General features: G+C 46.0%; 1 protein-coding gene across 17 annotated transcripts in view; it reads left to right on the top strand.

Annotated features, from left to right (window-relative positions):
* The window catches only part of LOC105194137 (broad-complex core protein), a 59,874-nt gene that overhangs the window by 19,867 nt on the left and 19,455 nt on the right, over positions 1-20,552 (top strand). For 7 of the 17 annotated variants that reach the window (XM_026138268.2, XM_026138265.2, XM_026138260.2 and 4 more), the window contains 4 exons: positions 6,846-7,047; positions 7,224-7,415; positions 8,339-8,927; positions 9,538-9,597. In XM_026138268.2, the coding sequence (XP_025994053.1) occupies positions 6,862-7,047; positions 7,224-7,415; positions 8,339-8,927; positions 9,538-9,597 (1,027 nt within the window). In that variant the 5' untranslated portion in view covers positions 6,846-6,861. The other 10 variants (XM_026138269.2, XM_026138266.2, XM_026138264.2 and 7 more) reach the window with 8 other exon arrangements.

Genomic DNA, 20,552 nt, shown 5'->3' with positions numbered 1-20,552 from the left:
CAATCCTTGAATTAATCTCGGAGCTTCGCGTCACGATTGACGCACGATCGACGATCGATAGCCTCGATTCCGCTCCGTTTTCGTAATAAGGGAGTTAAATAACATTGTTTCTTTCCGGTGATGTTTCATCATTGTAATTATACATAAAAAAAATATCAATTCCATTGTTGAGGAAAGATTTATCTTTTATTTTCTTGCCACAAGTAACGATTTCTTTAACGAAAAATACTATCTTTAACGAAGAATAGTTTTTTTTTTTATAACTGTCTCGAAATATGCTCATTACAAATCTTAGAATTAATACTCTTTCGAAGAATATTATAAAATTGTATCAAAGACTAATAAGCAAATTGAATTTTTATTTTAATTTAATATTCTCGACTGAAGTTAATATATTACTAGGATCCAGAATATATTTTGCATTTGATTCTTATGACGAACTTGTGATAGATTTGCAGATATATAAACTTGTGAAACATTTGAAATAATCATTATTACTTAATTTAAATTCATGTTTATGTGTGTACACACAAGTTTATTTTAAATATTGTTAAGTATGGGTGGGTAAAGTAAAATATTTTTATATAGTAAATTCAATCGTACACAATTTTTTATAGCACATACAAATATTTTTAAAATATTTATTTACTATTTATACAGAATATCAATTCTTTTAGTTAAGAAGAGCGTTTACTCGAGTTTACCTTCTTCCTTCTCGTAAATAACAATTGTTTTTAACAAACGATATTTTCTTGATAATTCTTTTAAAATATACTCGTCACAAATTTTAGAAAAATTGTATCGAAAAAAGGTCAGAATAATAAACAAGTTAACTTTTATTTCAAGTTTTATATTCTCGAAATTTATAAGTTAATATTCTCAAAGTAATAAATTACTTGGAATAAAAATATATTTTTGAATAAATGACACTCGTGAATTTATGATAGATTTGCGGATGTATGAACCTGTGAAATATTGGAAATAAGTGATATTCACTTAATTCAAATATCCATTTTTCTGTGTGCACATAAACATTTATTTTGAGTAAATATCACTTGTTTCAAGTCAATGATAAGCGTATTTCTAGATTATTATTAAGAAAATATTCTAGACAAAGATAACCGTTGCTCAAAAGAAGAAAGCTGAAAATCGAGTAATCGCTTTTCTTAGCGAGAGAATATTGTTTCGTGCGTGCGAGATTCGTGAAGTATCGACGTATAATTTCATGTAAACTCGAATGTTAGAAACGAGCGCGAGAACATACATCTTGCCGTTCATTCACAACAGCGGCGGCGGCGGCGACGGCGGAAACGTGAACGCGATTAGCATAACAAAAGCCGAAAACTGGCCGAAATTATCCTCGGCGACTTCAATCCTCGGTATTCTAATCCGCGACCGTGCGTTTGCGTGCATATATCGTTAGCCGCCAGACTTCTCGTCGATTCATTACGCGAACATAAGGAATGGATTACGTCGCTTCATTTCTCTCTTTCTCCCTCTCTCTCTCTCTTCCCTTCTGGTCACCTGGCGCGCCTCACCGTCTCATTTCGTGTGTCGGCACACACCTCTTCATCTTATCGCACACGCGGCGACGACGGCGGCGGCGGCGGCTTGCGGAACCTATCATCGGCCCCACACACACACACGCACACGCACACATACACGTCGCGCTATTTTTCATTTCTCATTTCCTTTCCTCCTTGGTGCTGCCGCTCGCGCACCCTATTCGTCTTCTAAACGTGTATTATTGATTAGAGATGTATCCCAAGAGTATGAAAAAAAAGTCCCCTTCCCCTTTCGCCTTCCGTCCCGTCTTTCTCTCGGGCCGCGTGTCGCTGAATCGCGCCCGTCGCCGATCTTCTTCTCTCCCTTTCCCGCGTTTCTTATCCTTTTCCCCCTCGACGCCGCCGCCGCCGCCGCCGCCGCCGTCGTCGTCGTCGTCGCGTTGTCCGGAGGCCGGCGTGGCGGTGCGCGCGTTTTCTCCCTCTCGCGCGCGCGGTACGCGCCCGCTCCTCTCTCGCCTCGCGGCCTCGCAGTAGCGGCGGCGGCGACGGCGACGGCGACGGCGACGGCGACGATCGCCGGCTTTTCGTACATTTTCGTGCGGCCTCGCGGCGGCGTACCGGGCCGGCGTGCGGGGCGCGCGGGGGCAGGCGCGGCGCCTTCTCCGCGACGGAGTCGCACAGTCGTGACGTGACGTTTTAGGGGTTGGTCGGTTCGCTCGCACACGGCATGCGACGGGGAAGGAGCCTGCTGCGGTGACTGCTCGCTCGCGGCGCCCCCAGTCAAGGTGCAAAGGATTTCGTCGTTGCCGTTGCCGTCGTCGCCGTCTCGTCGCGTTGTACCGCTTCTCTGAACGATCGTCGTCGTCGTCGTCATCGCGTTGCCGCGCGAACATCCGGACATCCGCGGATGAGACGCGAATCTCGCGCGCGCGGCAAGCGCGAAAAGTCGCGGCGCGCTCTCGATCCTGTCCGCTCGATCATCTCTCTCTCGTTCCCCCCGTCCCGCCTCTGTCTCCGCCTATATACATATCTCTCTCTCTTTCGTCTCGCACGCGCGCACCGCGCCGCGCCGCGCCGTCCTCGTTCGATCGCGATCACTTTCGGTGTGGCCGACAGTTCGGGCGGCGGCGACGGCGTGGGGGCGGCGGTGGTGGTTGTGCGCGCGATGAGCGGGAGCGGAGGGGTAGGAGGATGATCCACGCGCAGGAAGGAAGGAACGACGAAATCGTTTAGTATTTATTTGAAAGTGTATTTACCGATATCCTCGCACCCTTGTTCGTCGCTCGCTCGCTCGCTCGCTCGCTCGCTCGCGCCGATTCTCCGGTCTTTTTTTCCCCTCTCGCCGGGGGGGTGGGGATTCACTTCCGTGAGTCCTGTTCCGTCGCACGCGCGTTACACCGTCATACGCGCCGATCACGCGGGTGTCACGGCGCGATCGCCGCGGCGCGCGCGGCTCGAACTCTCGCAGAACCTTACCTTGCGCGAAAGGGACCACCGAGTGAATCCGTGAATGATTTTTTCGTCGCGTGTGTCAAGTGTACGCTCCGCTTCTCTTTTTGTCCGGAGATAAACACACGCAAGCCCGCTCGCTCGCCCGCCCGCTCGTTCTCGCGCTCACTCACTCACTTACTCACGCACGGACGCACGCACGCACGCACGCGGCAGGCAGGCAGGCAGGCAGGCAGGCAGCGTCACCCCGTCGTCGTCGTGTTCGGTTCGGTTCATTGTTTCGGTCATTAGCTTACGCGGCATGACGGCCGATAGGTGTTCCCTCGCGATAACGCGTTCGCACTTGGCAAACTGTGATTCGCGTTTCCGGCCGAGTGTGCCTTAGAGACTGTGTAAACCGTGCGAGAACTGTACCTGGCCGTGCATGTGTGTTGGTGAAGGTACCGTATCGGGAGGATCGATCCGTCGATCGCGCGTGTGTGCTTCTCTCTCTCTCTCTCTCTCTCTCTCTCTCTTTCTGTCGGCCGTACCGGCGGCGAGTAGTGCGCGACGTGTGACATGCCAACTTCCGAAACTCCGATCCGGGATTCCCCGCTCGCATAATCTCACCCGCGCGGTCACCACGCGGATCCGCGGACGACCGGCTGTGCGCGCGAAATTGTGCAAATAGTAGCGGCGTCGCGTCGCGCGCCGCCGGTACCGCCGGCAATAAAGCGCGCGATAGCGAGACTCTGTCATTTTTTTTTCTTCTTTTTTTTTTGCCGCGCCAGCCGAACCACGCGTTCCCGCAGCGGCGAGCCCGACGGTTTTTTTGTTGGTCCGTTATCACACAATGTTCGGTGGCAAAGTTATCTTGCGGATTCGTCACACGTAAATTTAGCAGAATGCGATAGCGCGGGATCCTAGAAACTCGGAGCGAACGGCTCCTGCATTGGTTTAAACGATTTAAAGGGAAGGAGATGCGTGCGTTCTTCGCGCCGCCGAAGATTTTTCATTCTTTGTTGTGGCTTTACTTTCCTTGTTTTTTTTTTTTGTTTTTTTTCCGGTCACTGTGCGACGGGAAAAAATGCGAGATTGGAAGCGATTGAAATTCACGGAGTTGCTGCTACCGATACGATATCCGGTGTGGAATAAATGGATTTGTGAATCTGTTATGCAGATTTTTGTTATTTGTTAAAGCGACAAAACGCAGCGGCGGCGATGGCTATCGGTTCCAATTTCGCTAATATACCCTCGTCTTTCACCGCGACTCGAATGTCTCGGTCCAGAAACTTGTGCCGTAAATTCCAAGACGTTACGTCCGCACGGATTGTTTACGTGTTGTTTACGTAATGTTTACACGAATCTCTCTCATGTAGACTGTACGGGCAATGTAATTATAAATTAAACAATGTAGAAACAAGTAATTAAATAATAAGGTTTGTTAACCCGGTAAGAGTTAAATCAATAACGCCACATTATTACAACAATGTTTAATAATATAATAAGTTGTATATAACAAACTTTGAGTATGACTTGATAATATTTTTAAAACACCTGTTTCGAAAAAAGAAATGATTTGTCTCTTTATCTTATTAAAATATATTATCTTAAAACGTTTAAAAGTACACACGAAGAATATTTCCAAACGTTACTTTAATGTTTCTTATATCTGATTTTAGTATTGATAAACAAAAAAAAATCGGTTACCGCTCTTACCACACTCGAAAAAGAAGTGTGTAATTTTTAGATATTAGAATATTTTATTTTTGTCTCCATTTTTTAAATATTTCCAAATGTTTTAGTTATAAATGGTGTTTAGACTTAAAACGTTAAAATATTTAAAGCCTGTCAAAGATTTCAGTTTTATACGTTTTAGTGTTTGCAAATCGTATGCATCGTTTAAAACAAAAACATTTTTAAGTGATCATAAAAAACGAAGACAGAAGTAAAATATTTTAATATCTTAAAATTGAATACTTTTCTTGTCTTGAGTGCGTTTCTAATAGAATCTGACGTGCAATTTTAAATTCTCGAAGTTTACATAGTTTCGTCGGTTTACATTGTATAGGTACGTGTAACACAGATTATTTATGTTTCACGCATAAACGCCCTTGTCTCGGCATTTCTTCTAGCGTGCTACACTCGCGCGCGAGTAACGAGCTCTGTAAATTTGTTTTAAGATCTTTCCTCTTTTTTTTTTATCATTACGCTAAGATAACACTATCAGCGCACATTTAGTGCTCTCGCTTTTATAAGTAGCGGAGAATTATTTAATCAACGTGCTGAATTGGCTCCAGCTTGACGACCTAATTTCCCCGTATGGCGGAGCGGCGAATTGCACGCGGTGCTTCTTACATTTTATTCCCGCAATCCCGCGCTGTGCCGCATTCTCTCTCTCTCTCTCTCTCTCTCGCTCCACAATTGAGCAAATAAACGCGCGCCTCTCCTTGTCGCGCCGCGGCAAGTTTATCTACGCTACTCTTTCCATTATTTCTACCGAAATAATGGAACAATTCGTTAGATCGCCGAGGCACTGCCGATTAACGCGCGAGAGCTTTCGGATTGTCACGCATGCGGAGGAAACGTGAAAACGTCCCTCCGTTTGTAGCCTGTCGTAGACTTTTTGTCGCGTTTAAGATCTCCGTGTAATTAATCTTGCGTTTCTTGCGCAACTCTTCTCTCCTTTATTCCTTCCTTTGCTCGAGATCGACTCTCAATGCAAGAAACTTGGTGTTATCGGCAATAAATTCACTTACGGAGAATCGATTGCCGGTCGGAAGTTTATTTTTTGTCGCTGATAATTTGAGCTACGCAGAAGTACTCAATATCGAAATTTCTCGTCATTGTAAAGAATGACGCAAGTTGCAGCGAGCGGATATCGTAGCCGAATTGAAAACATGCGTTACAAGAATAAATTCTCGTCTAATCGCCGCGCTGCTTTTTTTCCTCAAACTTTTCAACGTTCTCTCTCTCTCTTTCTCTCCTTTTTTTTCTTTTCATAGTCGACCTCTCCGATTTATCGGGAGTATCGCGGCACGACATGCAACGGCGATTCGCTATCACTATCGAGTGTGTGCACACACGTTGCAATTGTGTTTTCGAATGTTGAAATTGGACTTATCAATTTGCGAGCTTATCGGCGCGCGTCGTGCCCTAGGACGGATCGTAGCCGAAAACTTTAATTACGCGCTCGCGTTGATTGTAGATTAACTTTAACCTCGGTTTGACTTGCTCTTTATCTCTTTCTGATTCTTAGACTTAGAAAAAGAGAGAAAGCGAGGAGATAGAAGTTATTCCGCCATGGTCAAGCGTTTTGTTTTTTTTTTTTCGCTGCTCTCTTAATCCAATTGGGTCATCGGTGATCTGATAATGTTTTCGAAAGACTTTTTGACCTCGAAAAAGTTTGAAAAAATTCAACGTTCTAGAATACGATTTCACAACTGTGTGACCCGAAGCGTTCGTTATTTTTTTTTTATATGTGTCCAAATTCGAGGCAAAATAATTGGCCATAGTCGTGTAAGAAACCCACGTCCAACCCACGCGAAAAATGCAGATAATATTTGATGTGATTTGAAAATGTAAGTAAAAACTGTTTTTCATTAATTTGAGGTACATATTAGGCCTGGACCTTTTTTGTTCAATGTAGAAAAATGTGCGGACTACCCACTGATTACAATAATTAAAGAATGTACAATTTTGTGGGTTGGATGTTCCTTGCATAAATATGACCAATTCGAAATTGAAAATTAACCCGAGTCCTCGAATCCTCGGTTGGACAACGGAGAGTTAATATACATCGGTCGAAGAGGAGACCAATTGGTCGAGCATGCATCCGGCATCGCGTTAGATTCCAAGTTGTGTCGTTGAGCAACACAAGATTGACAGCAAGGTCGTTGCTTCTGATTACAGGTGAATAGGCACAACGATGGTAGATACACAACATTTTTGCCTGCGATGGAACAATTACCAGAGCAGCATAACCTCGGCGTTTGAAAATCTCCGGGACGATGAGGACTTCGTGGACGTGACGCTGGCCTGCGACGGCAAGAGCCTGAAAGCGCATCGCGTCGTTCTCTCCGCCTGTAGTCCGTACTTCAGAGAATTGCTCAAGGTAAGTCTTCTAAAGTCTCCCCTCTTTTTTGTTTCCTTTCGCGGGACCGTCCGCATCCGGTTCACGAGCCACGTGAAATTCGGGAGCGGATTCGACCCCGTCGATTTAGAAGTCCTTAGAAATAACTCAATCGCCACCGCTAATGATTATGCGCAATAAACGTTGCACCGTTTCAGAGCACGCCGTGCAAGCACCCAGTGATAGTGCTGCAGGATGTAGCGTTCAGCGACTTGCATGCCTTAGTGGAGTTTATTTATCACGGCGAGGTGAACGTGCATCAGCGTTCACTCAGTAGTTTTCTGAAGACGGCGGAGGTCCTCAGGGTATCGGGCCTCACGCAACAGACCGACCAGCCCGACCGAGATGAGGTACGTTTCTTTTTTCTTTCTCTCTCTCTCTCTCCCGCCGCGCAATTACGGCGGACTGAAAGCGGAGTAATTCCGGTGAATTTCGGACTTTGATGCTGCTGCAGGCACGTGAGAACGTTCGTTGCCCGCCGCGTTTTACCGGGTGACAATGGAGAGGTGCAACAGCTGGCGTAAGATCCTATCCTCGTTCCATTTTCTCCGACCGTGTCTGTGGCACGCTCGAAATCGAACACGCCGCAATTACGTACGATTTCAAAGTTTGGCGAAGGCGCGTGTATTGGACGTGCGCGTCGAGCGCGTGTGCGTGTGCATATATGCGGCGCGAGCACGCGTATTTGGCCACGTAACCTCGTGCAGCTCGTCGCGCGTATCTCGCGAAAGCTCGAGCGTATCGCGCGCGTTATCTCGCCGCACCAATAGATATTAATAGTTATTTTGGCGAAAGACCCCTGGCGTTATCACGATGCAGAGATCGCGTTTATCTTGATTCCAATTCGTAATTGTCATAGGTCAAGCAAAGATATTGTAGACAAACAAAGATAAAGTGGCCTCGGCTCAATAAATCGAAAATCGGCATTCATCGTAAATGTGAAGTATCGAATATCGATACGGTGGGCCGCCGTCGACGCTGCTGCTGCTGCTGCTGCCACCGCCGCCGCCGCGACATCGCGAGACTCTTCAATTTGCGCGCCGCACGCCCGACCGAACTATCATTTTCGATGGAACGATTTATCGATCAATTAAACGACAAATCCAGCTCGCGTATCGCGATGGTCTCAGTAATTACCGACCGACCCGAGAACGTGTAGCAGTCGCGCGTATGCGTGCGTGCGTGTGTGCGTGCGTGCGCGCGCGCGCGCACGCGTATCCGTGTGGTCTGTATAATTAATACTATACCATTGCCGTTCCGTTTTTGTTTCCAGCTGTCGCATGTCCGCGCGTTGGCGGCCGGCGGCAATCACCTGCCGTTCCACGACAAATCGGAGGAGACTTTCCCTCGCGGTGGCGGCGGCTCGCCTACGCCCGTGACCCCGACGCCGACCACGGTGCAGCAGCTACTGCGCCGTGCCCAGATACGTCGAAACGAGAGACGCACCCCGGACCCGCACGATGAGTCGGCGAAGAGACCGCGGGTGCCGTCGCCGCCGCTCAACAACAACGACGCCACGCCCACGGACTTCTCGATGGTCAAGAACAACCACCTGTCGACGAAGGTGGAGGGCAACGGGGTGCACGACGAGAACAGCCTCGTCGAGGACAATATAAAGTGCGAGCCGTTGGAGCTGACCGGCGGCAACGGCGGCGGCAACGCCGGCAACGAGGACTCATCGGATTCCGGCGCCGCGGCGTCGGACAGGCCGCCCGCGTCCGCGAGCAGCAACGAGCACGAGCCGGAACCCGAGCACACGTCCGCGCAGAACTTTCTGCCGGAGAGCAAGCTCTTCACCTCGACGCCCGGCAGCTTCAACTTCAGTATGGCGGCGCTCACCACCGATCACACGCCGTTGTCAGGTACGTCGGCGGCGGCCGGATCCCGCGGCGGGCCTGTACGCACAGACCAATTCGCCCAGCTCTCACCCTTTGACCCTTAAGTGCGCCACTGATCGTTCCTCTTTCCAACTCCTCTCTCCTCGATCCGAGGAGTAGATCTTGTAAAAAAAAAAACATGATGTGATAAATCTAGATCTTCCAGAAATGTATAGTTACTCGTAGTACGCATGTTTCGATTTTCTGCACTTAAGGGTTGATCGTACGCGATTGATCGTCGATATTTCTCGTTACGTGCACATTTGTAGAATTAGAAGTCGCATCTCGAATTGAAGCGTTGGCTACCGCCAACGTGCGCCTGAGTTTGTTCCGTTTTGCATTTTAAGAAAGACTTTCGTTTTAACTGGCTTCATTGGTTGACTTTTTTTGTTTCGAGCACGCATCTCGTCCGTGCGACCAAAGTCCTCGTAGCATCTGCTTTCACGGGTTTTTTTTCGTTCGCACCACCCTCGCCCGCACCATCACCACGCGGTTTATTTTATTTTATTTTTTTTTCTTTAATTGCGAAATTGCGTACAGGCCGTTGTTGAGTTTCTTCGCGCGATGGCAATGCCGTTGCTACGTGTGACGATAGTGAAATTTCCAGGGTTGGGCCACGGCTTGCAGACACCGGATCTAGCGGGCACTTCGCAAGGTAAGGGACTTGAATCTTTTTTTTAGCTCTCTGCCCTTTTGAAATCATTAGAATTGCTTGAGAAGTAATCGAGGCAATCGATATCACGCTCCCGCGCTATACATACATATACATATACATATACATATATATATATATATATATGTTGCACTCGTTATCATGCGGCCGTAGAAACGTGCGTTCAATGTGCGTTCTTTTGATTTTTTTAAGGGCACTCTGCGCTACTTTATTATTCTTCCACTGACAGTCGATACATCGCGGCAGACCACGTTCGTACGCGATGTAACGGTTCGCTCTAATAAAAGTAACTAAGGACTTGTGCAGTTATATCAAACTAACAAATCACAAATTACGAGAATGAAAATGTTTACTGGTTGCGGTGAAAGAGCACTACTATCTGCTTGAAAGATTATTAAATCTCTTCTAATTGGCATGCGTTCCAAAATCATCGATATCATCATTACTATACGGCACCATTTACGAATCGCCTACATTTTGCATTTCTCATAAAAATCATGTATATTATATACGCGGAGCACGCGCGGCTCCACGGCATTCGAGCGAGATATACGGGCCGAGCTCGGTAACCGTAATCTTACAGCCGAGCTCGAAAACGTAATTCTCGAAATTTATGTCGCGAAGTTTGTGTCGCGTCGTTGTTGCAAAATTCGGCATACAGGCACGCTCGCCGACTGTAACTTACGCTCGTTAATGCGCCGAGCATCGTTGCGTTACACGCTCGAGAGCATAAATTACGAATCGTGATTGAATTCATTATCGCGGTTTATCTAGATTCCGCATAAGAGATGAATCCACGCGCTGGCACAAGCTTATATTTATCTAAGTTATGTTATATTTACCGAAAACGCCATATATGTACGTTACGTCCGACGTGCCAAAAATACCTATTTTGCAGATGTTACGTGAAAAAAACAACTTATTTTTGTGAATTTCCGTACGTCACGTATAAGTGCGGACGTATTTCGATTGATCGATTCATTTTCGATTTATCTATTTGTGCCTCGAGCAAATATGGATATAAGGTGTCTTGAGAAATTTATTTTGGGGAATGTATTATTCGGACGGAGTATTCGTAATTAAAATGAAAAGTTAATAATGATCTAAGCATATAATGATCACCTATATTACAATTACCGATGTGCTGTTGATATATTGCATTTCCATGTTGCCGTTATTATAATTATTATTATTATTATGCTATTGTACGTAACTGTTTTTACATAATATTTTTAAATATCTAATTTTTAATCGCGACTATTGTGAGAAATTGTGGCTTTTTAGATGGCCAAACTATACTTTCTAAAAAGTTTACAAGAAAGCAATTCTATTAACTCTTTGCGGCATGGTTGCATATCCGCGTGTCACCTATCAGTTTTTTACGATTTTCACAATTTTTTTTACATATTTTTCTTTCACATTGGTTCCGTCATCTCGAATCTACAAATTTGGATTTCGAATTTGAAATCAGCAGAAAAATCTATGTCGCAAAGAGTTAAATAATTCACTCGGAGAAAATTTGTTTCTCGGCGACACCTTGTACACCCATTTATTTTGTTTCTTTTTTCGAGTTTATTATTATTTTTTTTAAGGCGCTGTGGGCGAAGAGCGTAGTTACGTGGGCGAAGCGACGCCTTTGGCTAACGACAATTTTTTGATCGACTCGCGCGAAAAATTCACGCTGGCCGCAGCAGATACATTCGCTCGAACATCGAACCGCCGTTATTAGTGTCGCCACGGCGATGTACACGCGGACGCAATTGGCGTAAAAGAAATGGAATGGAATGTACCAGAGTTTGGCATCACTGTGCAATATTCGTGGCGCGCCGCGAGATCGTTACCCCGGCGGCGCACCACCGCGTTCGTGCGACACCCCCTCCTCCCCGAAGAGGGTGCGTCGTCGGGCCTAAAAAAGAATGGGGCTAACGACGCGCCCTTGGCTGCTTTGCGTACGCGTGTGTCGCACTCGTCGGTTTCCCGAAACCGGGGTGTCGAACGATCAGCGCCGATGCTTTGAGTGTCGTTGACATAAGTGTTGCCGATTTCTCGATAATCGATCGTTGACGTGCTTGTATCGCTCGATTGAGAACGGGTTGGGCTGCGTATCGGGTATGCTGTTAACGTTAGCCTCCCGCGTGTTAAAGTTTTGCAATAGAATCAATATATACGCGGCGTGATATCGCCGATACGGCGCCGTGACGTTCGTTACATGCGTATAGGTACGAGAGAAAGGAAAGAAATGGAAACAAAAAAAACAAAAAAGGAAAAAGAAATATATTATTGAGGTATCGATAAGGCGCCGGAAATTGCGTCTCGCAACTTTGCTTTCCGGAATTCTCGCCGGTCTTTCATATGCATACGCATACGCGTATCGTGATATAAAAAAAAAAAAACAAAAAGGATGTGATAGGATTAGTCATTTTCTTTTTTTCTACAAAATTTGTAAAAAAAATATATACACTCTCAATAGTGACATTAATGACGATTAATCGAACGAAGAAACGCGAGGGAATTAAGATGGCAAGTTACGTAGCGCTGCTACATATTAGCTGCTTAAACGTTAGATGGATGGGACACGGGAGTGTCGATGGCGACGATTTATCAAAAAATCATTGCGCTACCTCGACGTGCGTCGTGGAGACAGAGCTGGGCTGCTTACGCCGACGTAATGGCGCGATTACACCGCTTAAGTTGTATACAAGAGTCGCCCTCCCCGCGCGCTAACGATAATGGTGCATAATTACGGGAACGAAGAATGGCGTACTTGGGCGTGCGTGACCTTCCACAAACGGATTTCGGCAGACGCCGTCGTATTGAGCGCGCGCGAGCTCGCGTCTGACGCGATGAGTGCGTGTGTGCGTCGAGCAACCGTTCGCGGAGAAAAGAAAAGAAATACACACGATCGATCGCGCGAGCGCGTATGTGTGCGTGCGTGCGTGCGTTTTCACGGCTCCGGCCGAGTCTCAGCTGGTGAGAATGTCCGCCGGATTGACGGCAGTCGTCATCGGCCGCCGCGACGGAAACCATGACAGGCTGGGCTGACGCATTTTTTCGATTGCGCATATATCTTTTTTTGCTAGTATCCTTGGGAAGGGGAAATCGAGGGGGAGGGTGGAGGAGAAAACTTTGACAAATGCGCGACAATCAGCCGATCGGTCGGTTGGTCGGTCGATTGGTCGGTTGTGCAAATTCAGGTGCGGCCCCGCATTGTCGATTAATATTTGAACGGCTGGCTTATACTAGGTTAGTACTGAAAAAGTTTATCGCTGGGTAACGTGGAAGAGGGGGCGGGCGGAGGAGAATTGGGGACCGCGTCGATAAGGCTGCAGATGTTATCCGCAAAATTCAAGGTCCCTCTATCTCCGACGAGAACGAATGTGGCCAACTAAACATTGGCCTAACTAAAAATACGACGACCTTGGTACGCCACTCACGTTCCTGCCACTCACTCTCCGCGAATCATTAGATACATTAAATTATATCTCGGTGTGTTGTTCGCGCGCCGACGGAAAGAGGCGATCGCGACGACGCTCCGCGGCTCTTCGGGCCATCGATAGGTTCTTTCTCTCTTTTTTTTTCCCTCTCCTTCGCTAGTTTCAGCGAAGAATGTCTTCTTGCGACACACAGCCGCGCGCGGCGCTCGCTTATGGCCGGTCGACTTTACGCGATGCCTCTTGCCGAGAGAGGGAGAGGGAGAGGGAGAGAGAGAGAGAACAGCTTTGCCAACTCCGCGAGGGCGTCTCATCGAATGCATCTCGTACAAAGGTTCAAAGATTTTATCGCACTTACGAGGAAACATTAGCAACTCCCCCCTTCTTCGCCGCAATAGGCATACAGGGGCCAATCGAAAAACGAATGCGCTGTTTATGCAATGTATGACTTCTCGATTGGAATACTTCAAAATGTCTTGTCATTGACTTTGAAGATGATTGTTTGTTTTTGTACAACTCGGCGTATTCTAATCCTATTATTTGTCATCGGTCGGCTGCAGTCATTTCGCGTTCTCTGTCGGAAGAATTTAACAGATTAAATGTGCTTGTAGATAAGCTAGTATTCTTCCGAACTGATGTAATTTTTGATAGACGATATGCAATGTTCGACGCGAACGTTGTTAAGTAAACGCGCTAACCGCGACACGGTGTCTTATATTCATTTTCACAAATGTAGATTAACTTTGGTCTCGGTTTAATTTGCTTTTTCTCCCTTTCTAAAAATTGGAAAAAGATAAAGTGTAAATTAAACTGAGATTAAAGTTGGTCTACATTGGTAGAAATGGACATTAGAGAGATGATGTATGTGTTACATCTCACAGCACTATCAAAAGTATAAAAATTTCTTAACTGTTCCATTATTAGGTTCGAGTATCTGTGTAAAACCTCAATTCTTTCATGGGTCTAAAAGCTATTTAATCTTTTTATTTATTCTTGATTCCTATGTAAAATCGTGTTTTGTAATACTTATTTGCAAATTTGATGAAGAAGTAGCATTACAAATTAAATGAAATGTTACGTATGTTAATACAACTCTAATAAATATTCCTGCAAAAGTTCATTTGGAATTACTCGTTTAAAATTATTTATTTTAAGCTGTAGCCAAATGTAATCATTTTCATTGCATAAGCCATTTTAAGTCGAATTTTTTATCCGTGCAGTTGGTTTCAAGGTTAAAATTTCGGCATTTACGACGAAAATTTTGTGTCGTTGATCAGAAAAGAAGAATACGCTTAACAAATCTACAGTTTTTAAATTTCGATTATTTTTAGCTCATATTGTATAGTCAAAATATCCTCAAGGATGTATGTGCCATATCTCAAAGTATTACCAAAAATATAAAAATTTCATAGATTGTTCCATCTGCGATTGAATATCTGTGTTAAAGCGCAATCTCTTATTGATTTAAAAGTTATTTAATTTTTTTTTACTCTCGATCCTTATGCATAAATACGCGTTTCGTAATACTTATTTGCATTCGATGAGGTAGTACCACAAATTAAATTAAATTTTTTTTACATATATGCTAATAAAACTAATAAATATTTAAGCAAAAGTTTATTTGGATCCGCTTGTTTAATAGTTCTTTATCTAAAACTGCCGAAAAATATAGTCGTTTCCGCATAGCCATTATAAAACAAATTTTTCGTCCTTGTAACTGGTCTCAAGGTCAAAATGTGGGCATTCGCGATTAAAATTTTTTGCGTCGTTGATTAGAAAAAAAAAGAGTACACTTGATGAGCTTGCATTTTTAAAATTTTGATAACTTTTAGCTGGTATTGTATAGTCAAAACATTCTTAACAGTGGAGCAAATGATAATGTCGCGATTGGCATTGCTAAACACGCGGCTCTTCCTCGATACATTCATCTTACACGCTCCCGAACAATGTTCGTGAATCATACATACGTTTCGCCTTTCGTCTTACATTCGAGTCTGCGAGACTCGCGTGTACTCGAGAATCAGATTTTTTTAGGACTGAGGATTACGACTTCTCGCGAATACGGCGGCCCTTTCTTTTCATTAACTGCGTGCCTCATTGGGCAAGTAATCGCAGACGTAGCCGCAAGATCGAGGTTCTGAGTCGAACTGAAAGTCTCTTTGTCCCCCCTCCCCCTTCCCCCGGTTTTGCTGCAATCGTGAGACTGCTGGTAATCAGCGGAGATTTTGAGGTAAAATGACGCGACACTTTTTAAATTACACATTACGTACATCCGTTTGATTCAATCTCAGGTCCGTTCTTGCAAATTGCAAAATAATAGAGAACCTCTCTTATTTTCTAATATTTTCCTTTCATACGTCTAAATCTCCCGGGCACAATTCCGACATGCGAGAGACGATGTTTTGATCGGACGTTAAGCGGCGGTGTGATTCCAGCACATGCTTGGAATGGAAACTAAAATATATTAACTTCCAAAATAGCAACCGCGTTCGAGGAACGTGACTAAAAAGTCGGTTGTAAAACTCTGGCGACGGGCCGGGAGCGGGGAAAGGCATCGAATTCGCACGAGCATTCTTCCGCTCGATTCTCTCTCGGACTGCGTATTCTCGTCTCCCTCGTGAATACTCAATTTATTCCTCGAAAATGCATTTAAACCGACGCAACGCGTATTGGCCTCACGCGTGCGCGCGCGCGCGCGCACAGATTATTTTCCTTCTTTTCGGCGTCCCGCGACGTTCTTTCGTAGAGAGGCGTAGATAGGTGGTAATCTGTCGCGAAGTTTAGCGCGGCACAAAAATATCGATTGCGAGGTTGAATTCGATGCGGGGTTTATCTTCTTTTCTGTGCTTGTGTATCAGGAGGCGTGGCAAAGCGTCCCGATGCACTAAACAAATATTTGTTCTATCGCTTTTTAGCACCGCATAGAAAGAGAGAGAGAGAGAGAGAGAGAGAGAATGAGAAAGAGAAAGGAACGTATTTTCGCGCATCTTTCTTTTTTTTACAGATATTCTCAATGCCCTTGTCAACAATCTTAAAACACTCTCGCTTTTGGGCTTTCGGGTTTGTCCTTTTCGGCGTCCGAGCTCTAAGCGATGTATAATGGATAGAGGCGTATATCGATCCATACAAGGCGAACCACCTTTCTTCGGGGCTTTTACGGTTTCGTTTCTTGGATTACATTTTTCAATCGCGGGGTCGAAAAAACCTCGCGGTGGATGTTTCGTATCAACTACATGAGCTGTTCAAAAGACCTTCTGGCGAAAGACCCCTCTCGAGTCGGACCTAGATTCGTTTAACATGGATCTCTCGTCATCGGCTTCATTAATCTTATTTCTATTTGTTGGTTTTTGAGATTTCGTGGCCTAGAATACCTCGCGCGTGTATGTATGTACACGTGGACGTTTCGCTGGGTTAGGTCCGTTCCACGTCGGATGTTGGAGGCGCCGGCCCGCGTCGCCCGGCTTTTCCTCCTCTCTTTCCCTTTTTTTTTATCCTTTCTCGCGATCACTCGTACGATGCATTCTTTATCTGCCTTTTACTCGCTGCCGATACGAGGAGGAATTTCGGTTGCGTAACGCCTGAAAGTCACAGAGAAAGAAAGAGAGAGAGGGAGAGAGAGAGAGGGAGAGGTAACGCGCAAAGCCAGGCATGTCGCCATCTATTGAGGTTGCGAACAAATGGCATGCGAAATTTTTGTCAGCTTTTGCCGGGATGACACTGATCTCTCGTTCACGCTGATCTGTTTATTCGATACCGCGATTGCCTCCTCTCTCTCTCTCTCTTTCCCTGATACCTCGTCCCTCTCCGTACTATCTCCCCCGCCCCCTTTCGCCCAACGCGTCAGCTAACCCGTCGCTTCGTTGCTGTTTCGGTAGTTGCGATCGTGCAGTGGCTCTCATTTTTTTTTTCGCACCCGCCCATGAAATCTTGCCGTTCGTTCATCCCGCCGTGCGTAACACGTGCGTCACGTGTGGCAAGAAATCAGCCGACCGTTTTCTTTCTTTTTCCTCAAGGGGAATGCTAATGAGTTTTTCCGACTCTGAATAGCGATTCACACACGCTTTACAATACATACGTACGATTTGCGAAGCATTAATATGACACTACTGCATCAACATCACGTGCACGTGGATGCACAAATTTTCAAGCACACTAGTCTTTCATATTAGATATCCGAGCTTAATTCTAAGAACTCAACATTGTACTTTTGCGTGTAATTCGCGTCAAAACCATTTCTATTTTTTTTTTTTTTTTGCAAATACACTGCAACATTTGTAGTAAATACTGACACACTTTGACAGTTTTAGACGCTATTCTTGGCTAAAACTAAGTGAAACTGATCTAAATTTCTTAATTTTTATTTTTATTTTTGGGATCAAGATGATCACTTTAGATCTACATTAATTATAGAAAAGGATTTTGAAATCTGTAAAGGCAATTAGAAAAATGGAAAAAATCATATTTGGTCAGTAAAATAGGACAATTTTAGGATCCTCTTAACGCAATAACGCCGGAAGTGAAATCGCGTGGTATCATCGCGGAAAACATCAAAATCGATAACGGGCGTTCTACGCGACTTGGCCGCAAATGATTTACAAGCGATGCGCTATTGTTCGCAAACCATGCACAATTAATGCTGACAACTGTTCGACGAAGCATTTGACACGCAAACAGTTTAATTCCTCAAATTAGGCTTGCACGTGAAAAAAATCCAAGTCCCATTCCAATTTTTTATCCATTTTCGATGAGTTTGACAATTTCGATCGACACGTGTTATCGAATAATTGAGAATCGAATTATCGTCCGCTGTAATTCCTTTCGAACGTTCACGTTTCAATGTTCCGAATATAAAAAAAAAATGCATGTAAGATTAATCGACAGATTTACGACTTGTTAATGAATTACGTCGGAAATTTCATTTATACATTTATATCGCGTCATTCCCTAAATCCCAACAAATTCTTAGCCATTAACATTGAGATCCTGGAAATTATACGTTCTTCGTAGCGACATTTTTTTTCTTCAAGACTTTAAATAATCCGGAAAAGAATCGCGCCGTTTGCGGTAAACGGACTTTGCGTTTCCTCGCGGTGCTCCCCGCGACTTTTTCGGTCCACGTTGGGACATTGCGTCGTGCGCCACCGCGAGAGGAGCCTGGATCAGGGAACCCCTGCCGCGCGGTATTAACGGTACGTATTCTCGGATGGACGCGCGGCGCCCGCCAAGGCCAAACGAAAGTTCGCTCCGAACCAAATCCGACGGAATTTTTTATCTGTAGTACGTACTTATCGGGGACGCCCAGGTCTAGCTGCTTGTTTTCGCCCGCGCTATTATCGATGATGAACTTGAGGTGACCTCGAAAACTGCGCAACAGTGTGGGCATCGGCGAGGTGGCGGAGGCACAGGAAGGGGAGCGGAGCGGGGGGGGGGAGAGGAGAACGGAGGACGCGACAAGTCGGCGGAGGGAATTCGAGAGTGACGACGAGCAGTTAGAGAAATGGCGAGGCGATTCGGGGAGTGGAGAAGAGGCGGTCAAGAGAGAGAAAGAGAGAGAGAGAGAGAGAGAAAGGAAGGACGAAGAGAGGTAGGGGGCAGGGGGCACGACGATTGCACTTTCGCTCTGTATCGTTCGTTGCCGCGGACTCGCGATCTGCCGAACGGATCTATCAAACAAAGCTCTTCCCTTTTCCTCATAGGTACGTCGATTAGAGTTTACCGCATCGATCACAATAATCGCGATAAGGATGAACGACGTCACGCGGTGTAGTGTGTGACGGAGATATCGCGGTCGTAAAAGTGAAGAGCGGACCGATGATTGCAGCACCTGCGATTATGACTACATAGACTTTCCTTGATGCTATCGGCGATTATCTATTCGGATAAGCGCGTTCCTTTATCTGAGATTCTTGCGAGGATACATGTACGCCGAGAATATAATATGCAAGCGATATAATCTGTTTATACGCCGCGGATTACGATGACCTTCTCCCCGTCCCTAGTATCGCGTATCTAGTCGAAATGTGAAGTAACCGAAACGACCGGGAGAGAATAAAGAACGCGCGATATAAAGTCACTTGTTAATAGCGACGTCGGCGTGACACCGCGCGATATCTCTGCCGATACAAGCAATTGTAATTCTCTCTCTTCGCTTCGTAATATCTACCGAGCAATATATAAATATTATCGTTTCTTTAACGATTCTATAACCGTGTTGTTTATCGTTAAAAAAATATTCCAATATCGCTATTACCTCCGTTTGACCTCCGCGTGTGACGCTCCGAACGTCTCGCGCGTGCCTTATTACCGAAATGATAGAACTTAATGAGACGTTTACGTAATCGGATGCATCTTAAATCGCTTCCATACTTTTTCAAAGTTTCCTTCTCTCTTTTACGCGCGCTTGCGTGCGCGCGCGCGCGCGCGCGCATAATCTGGAAGAAGATTAGCGGCGAGGCGCGGAGAGCGAGAAGCGCAACTGGCTTATATCGCGAGCCGCTCTGTTTGCGCCTGTTAGAGAAGCCAACGAGTGCTCCCCGCTAAGAATAGCTATGCACAATCTACATGAGAAAACTTCTCGAGTCGCTTTGTGAGATGTCTCTTGCGCGTCGTAAAACATGTGTGGCTCTCTCTCCGCTGCTGTCCGAACGGGTTTGGCTAGAGAATACGCGGCCTGCACCGTCTCGCGTCGGTCGCCGCGCAGCCCGGCAGCGGCGTGCATCCACCGATCCCTTCGCATTTCCCCGGCAAGCGTAGAGAAAAAGGGGGTCGCTTGTCTATCGGCATAATGCTTACCTATTGCGGAACGCCCAGCAGCCTCTCCGTCGCTGGGGGTACGGATATTGTGCAGCGTGCGAGAACGGGTTACCTCTCTCGTTTTTATGATATTCTCGAACGCGCGTTTTATGCAAGCTGAGACGACGAGAGGAGAGAGGAAAAAAAAGGGAGGGGGGGGGGAGAGTTCTCTTTTTCGAATTACGTAGCTATACGGTTGCGGTCGGAAGAAAGAACCGCCGCGTCTTATGTCACGTATCATTTGAATGCGGAACGGCGATCGTTCGAGAGATGGCATTCGGATCAGAAAATCTATCCGTTGCACCGCGCACCCCGATCGCACTCGAGGCGACTGTTAATGCCGCGTTTATGTAAATTGCTAAATATTCGACGGCACGCGCGGAGTGCCAATCTGAAATTCTCAATCTCAATCGTCGTTGTAGATTTTCTTCACGGCGTTACCACGGCGTTTCCGCGTCCTAGACTCGTTTCACCTGGAGCGGAGCAGCCTATCGATCGTAGTCGCTCGCTCTTTCTCTCTCCGCGCTTAGAGTCAACATCAGTCATAATACAGCGTAACGGCATACAGGGGTTATTAAGAATAATACACATCCTACGTATATATCTTCTTCTCGGTTGTACCGCGAGGGGGAACGCTTCGGGGTGAACGCGGGGGATCCGGGAGGGGCGCGCGCGCGAGTGTGGCGGCGGCGGCGGCGGCGGCAGGATCACGAG

The sequence above is a fragment of the Solenopsis invicta genome, chromosome 11 (assembly GCF_016802725.1).
Source record: "Solenopsis invicta isolate M01_SB chromosome 11, UNIL_Sinv_3.0, whole genome shotgun sequence".
Lineage (NCBI taxonomy): Eukaryota > Metazoa > Arthropoda > Insecta > Hymenoptera > Formicidae > Solenopsis > Solenopsis invicta.
The sequence above is the reverse complement of the archived record's forward strand: the minus strand, read 5'-3'. Positions and strand labels throughout refer to the sequence as shown.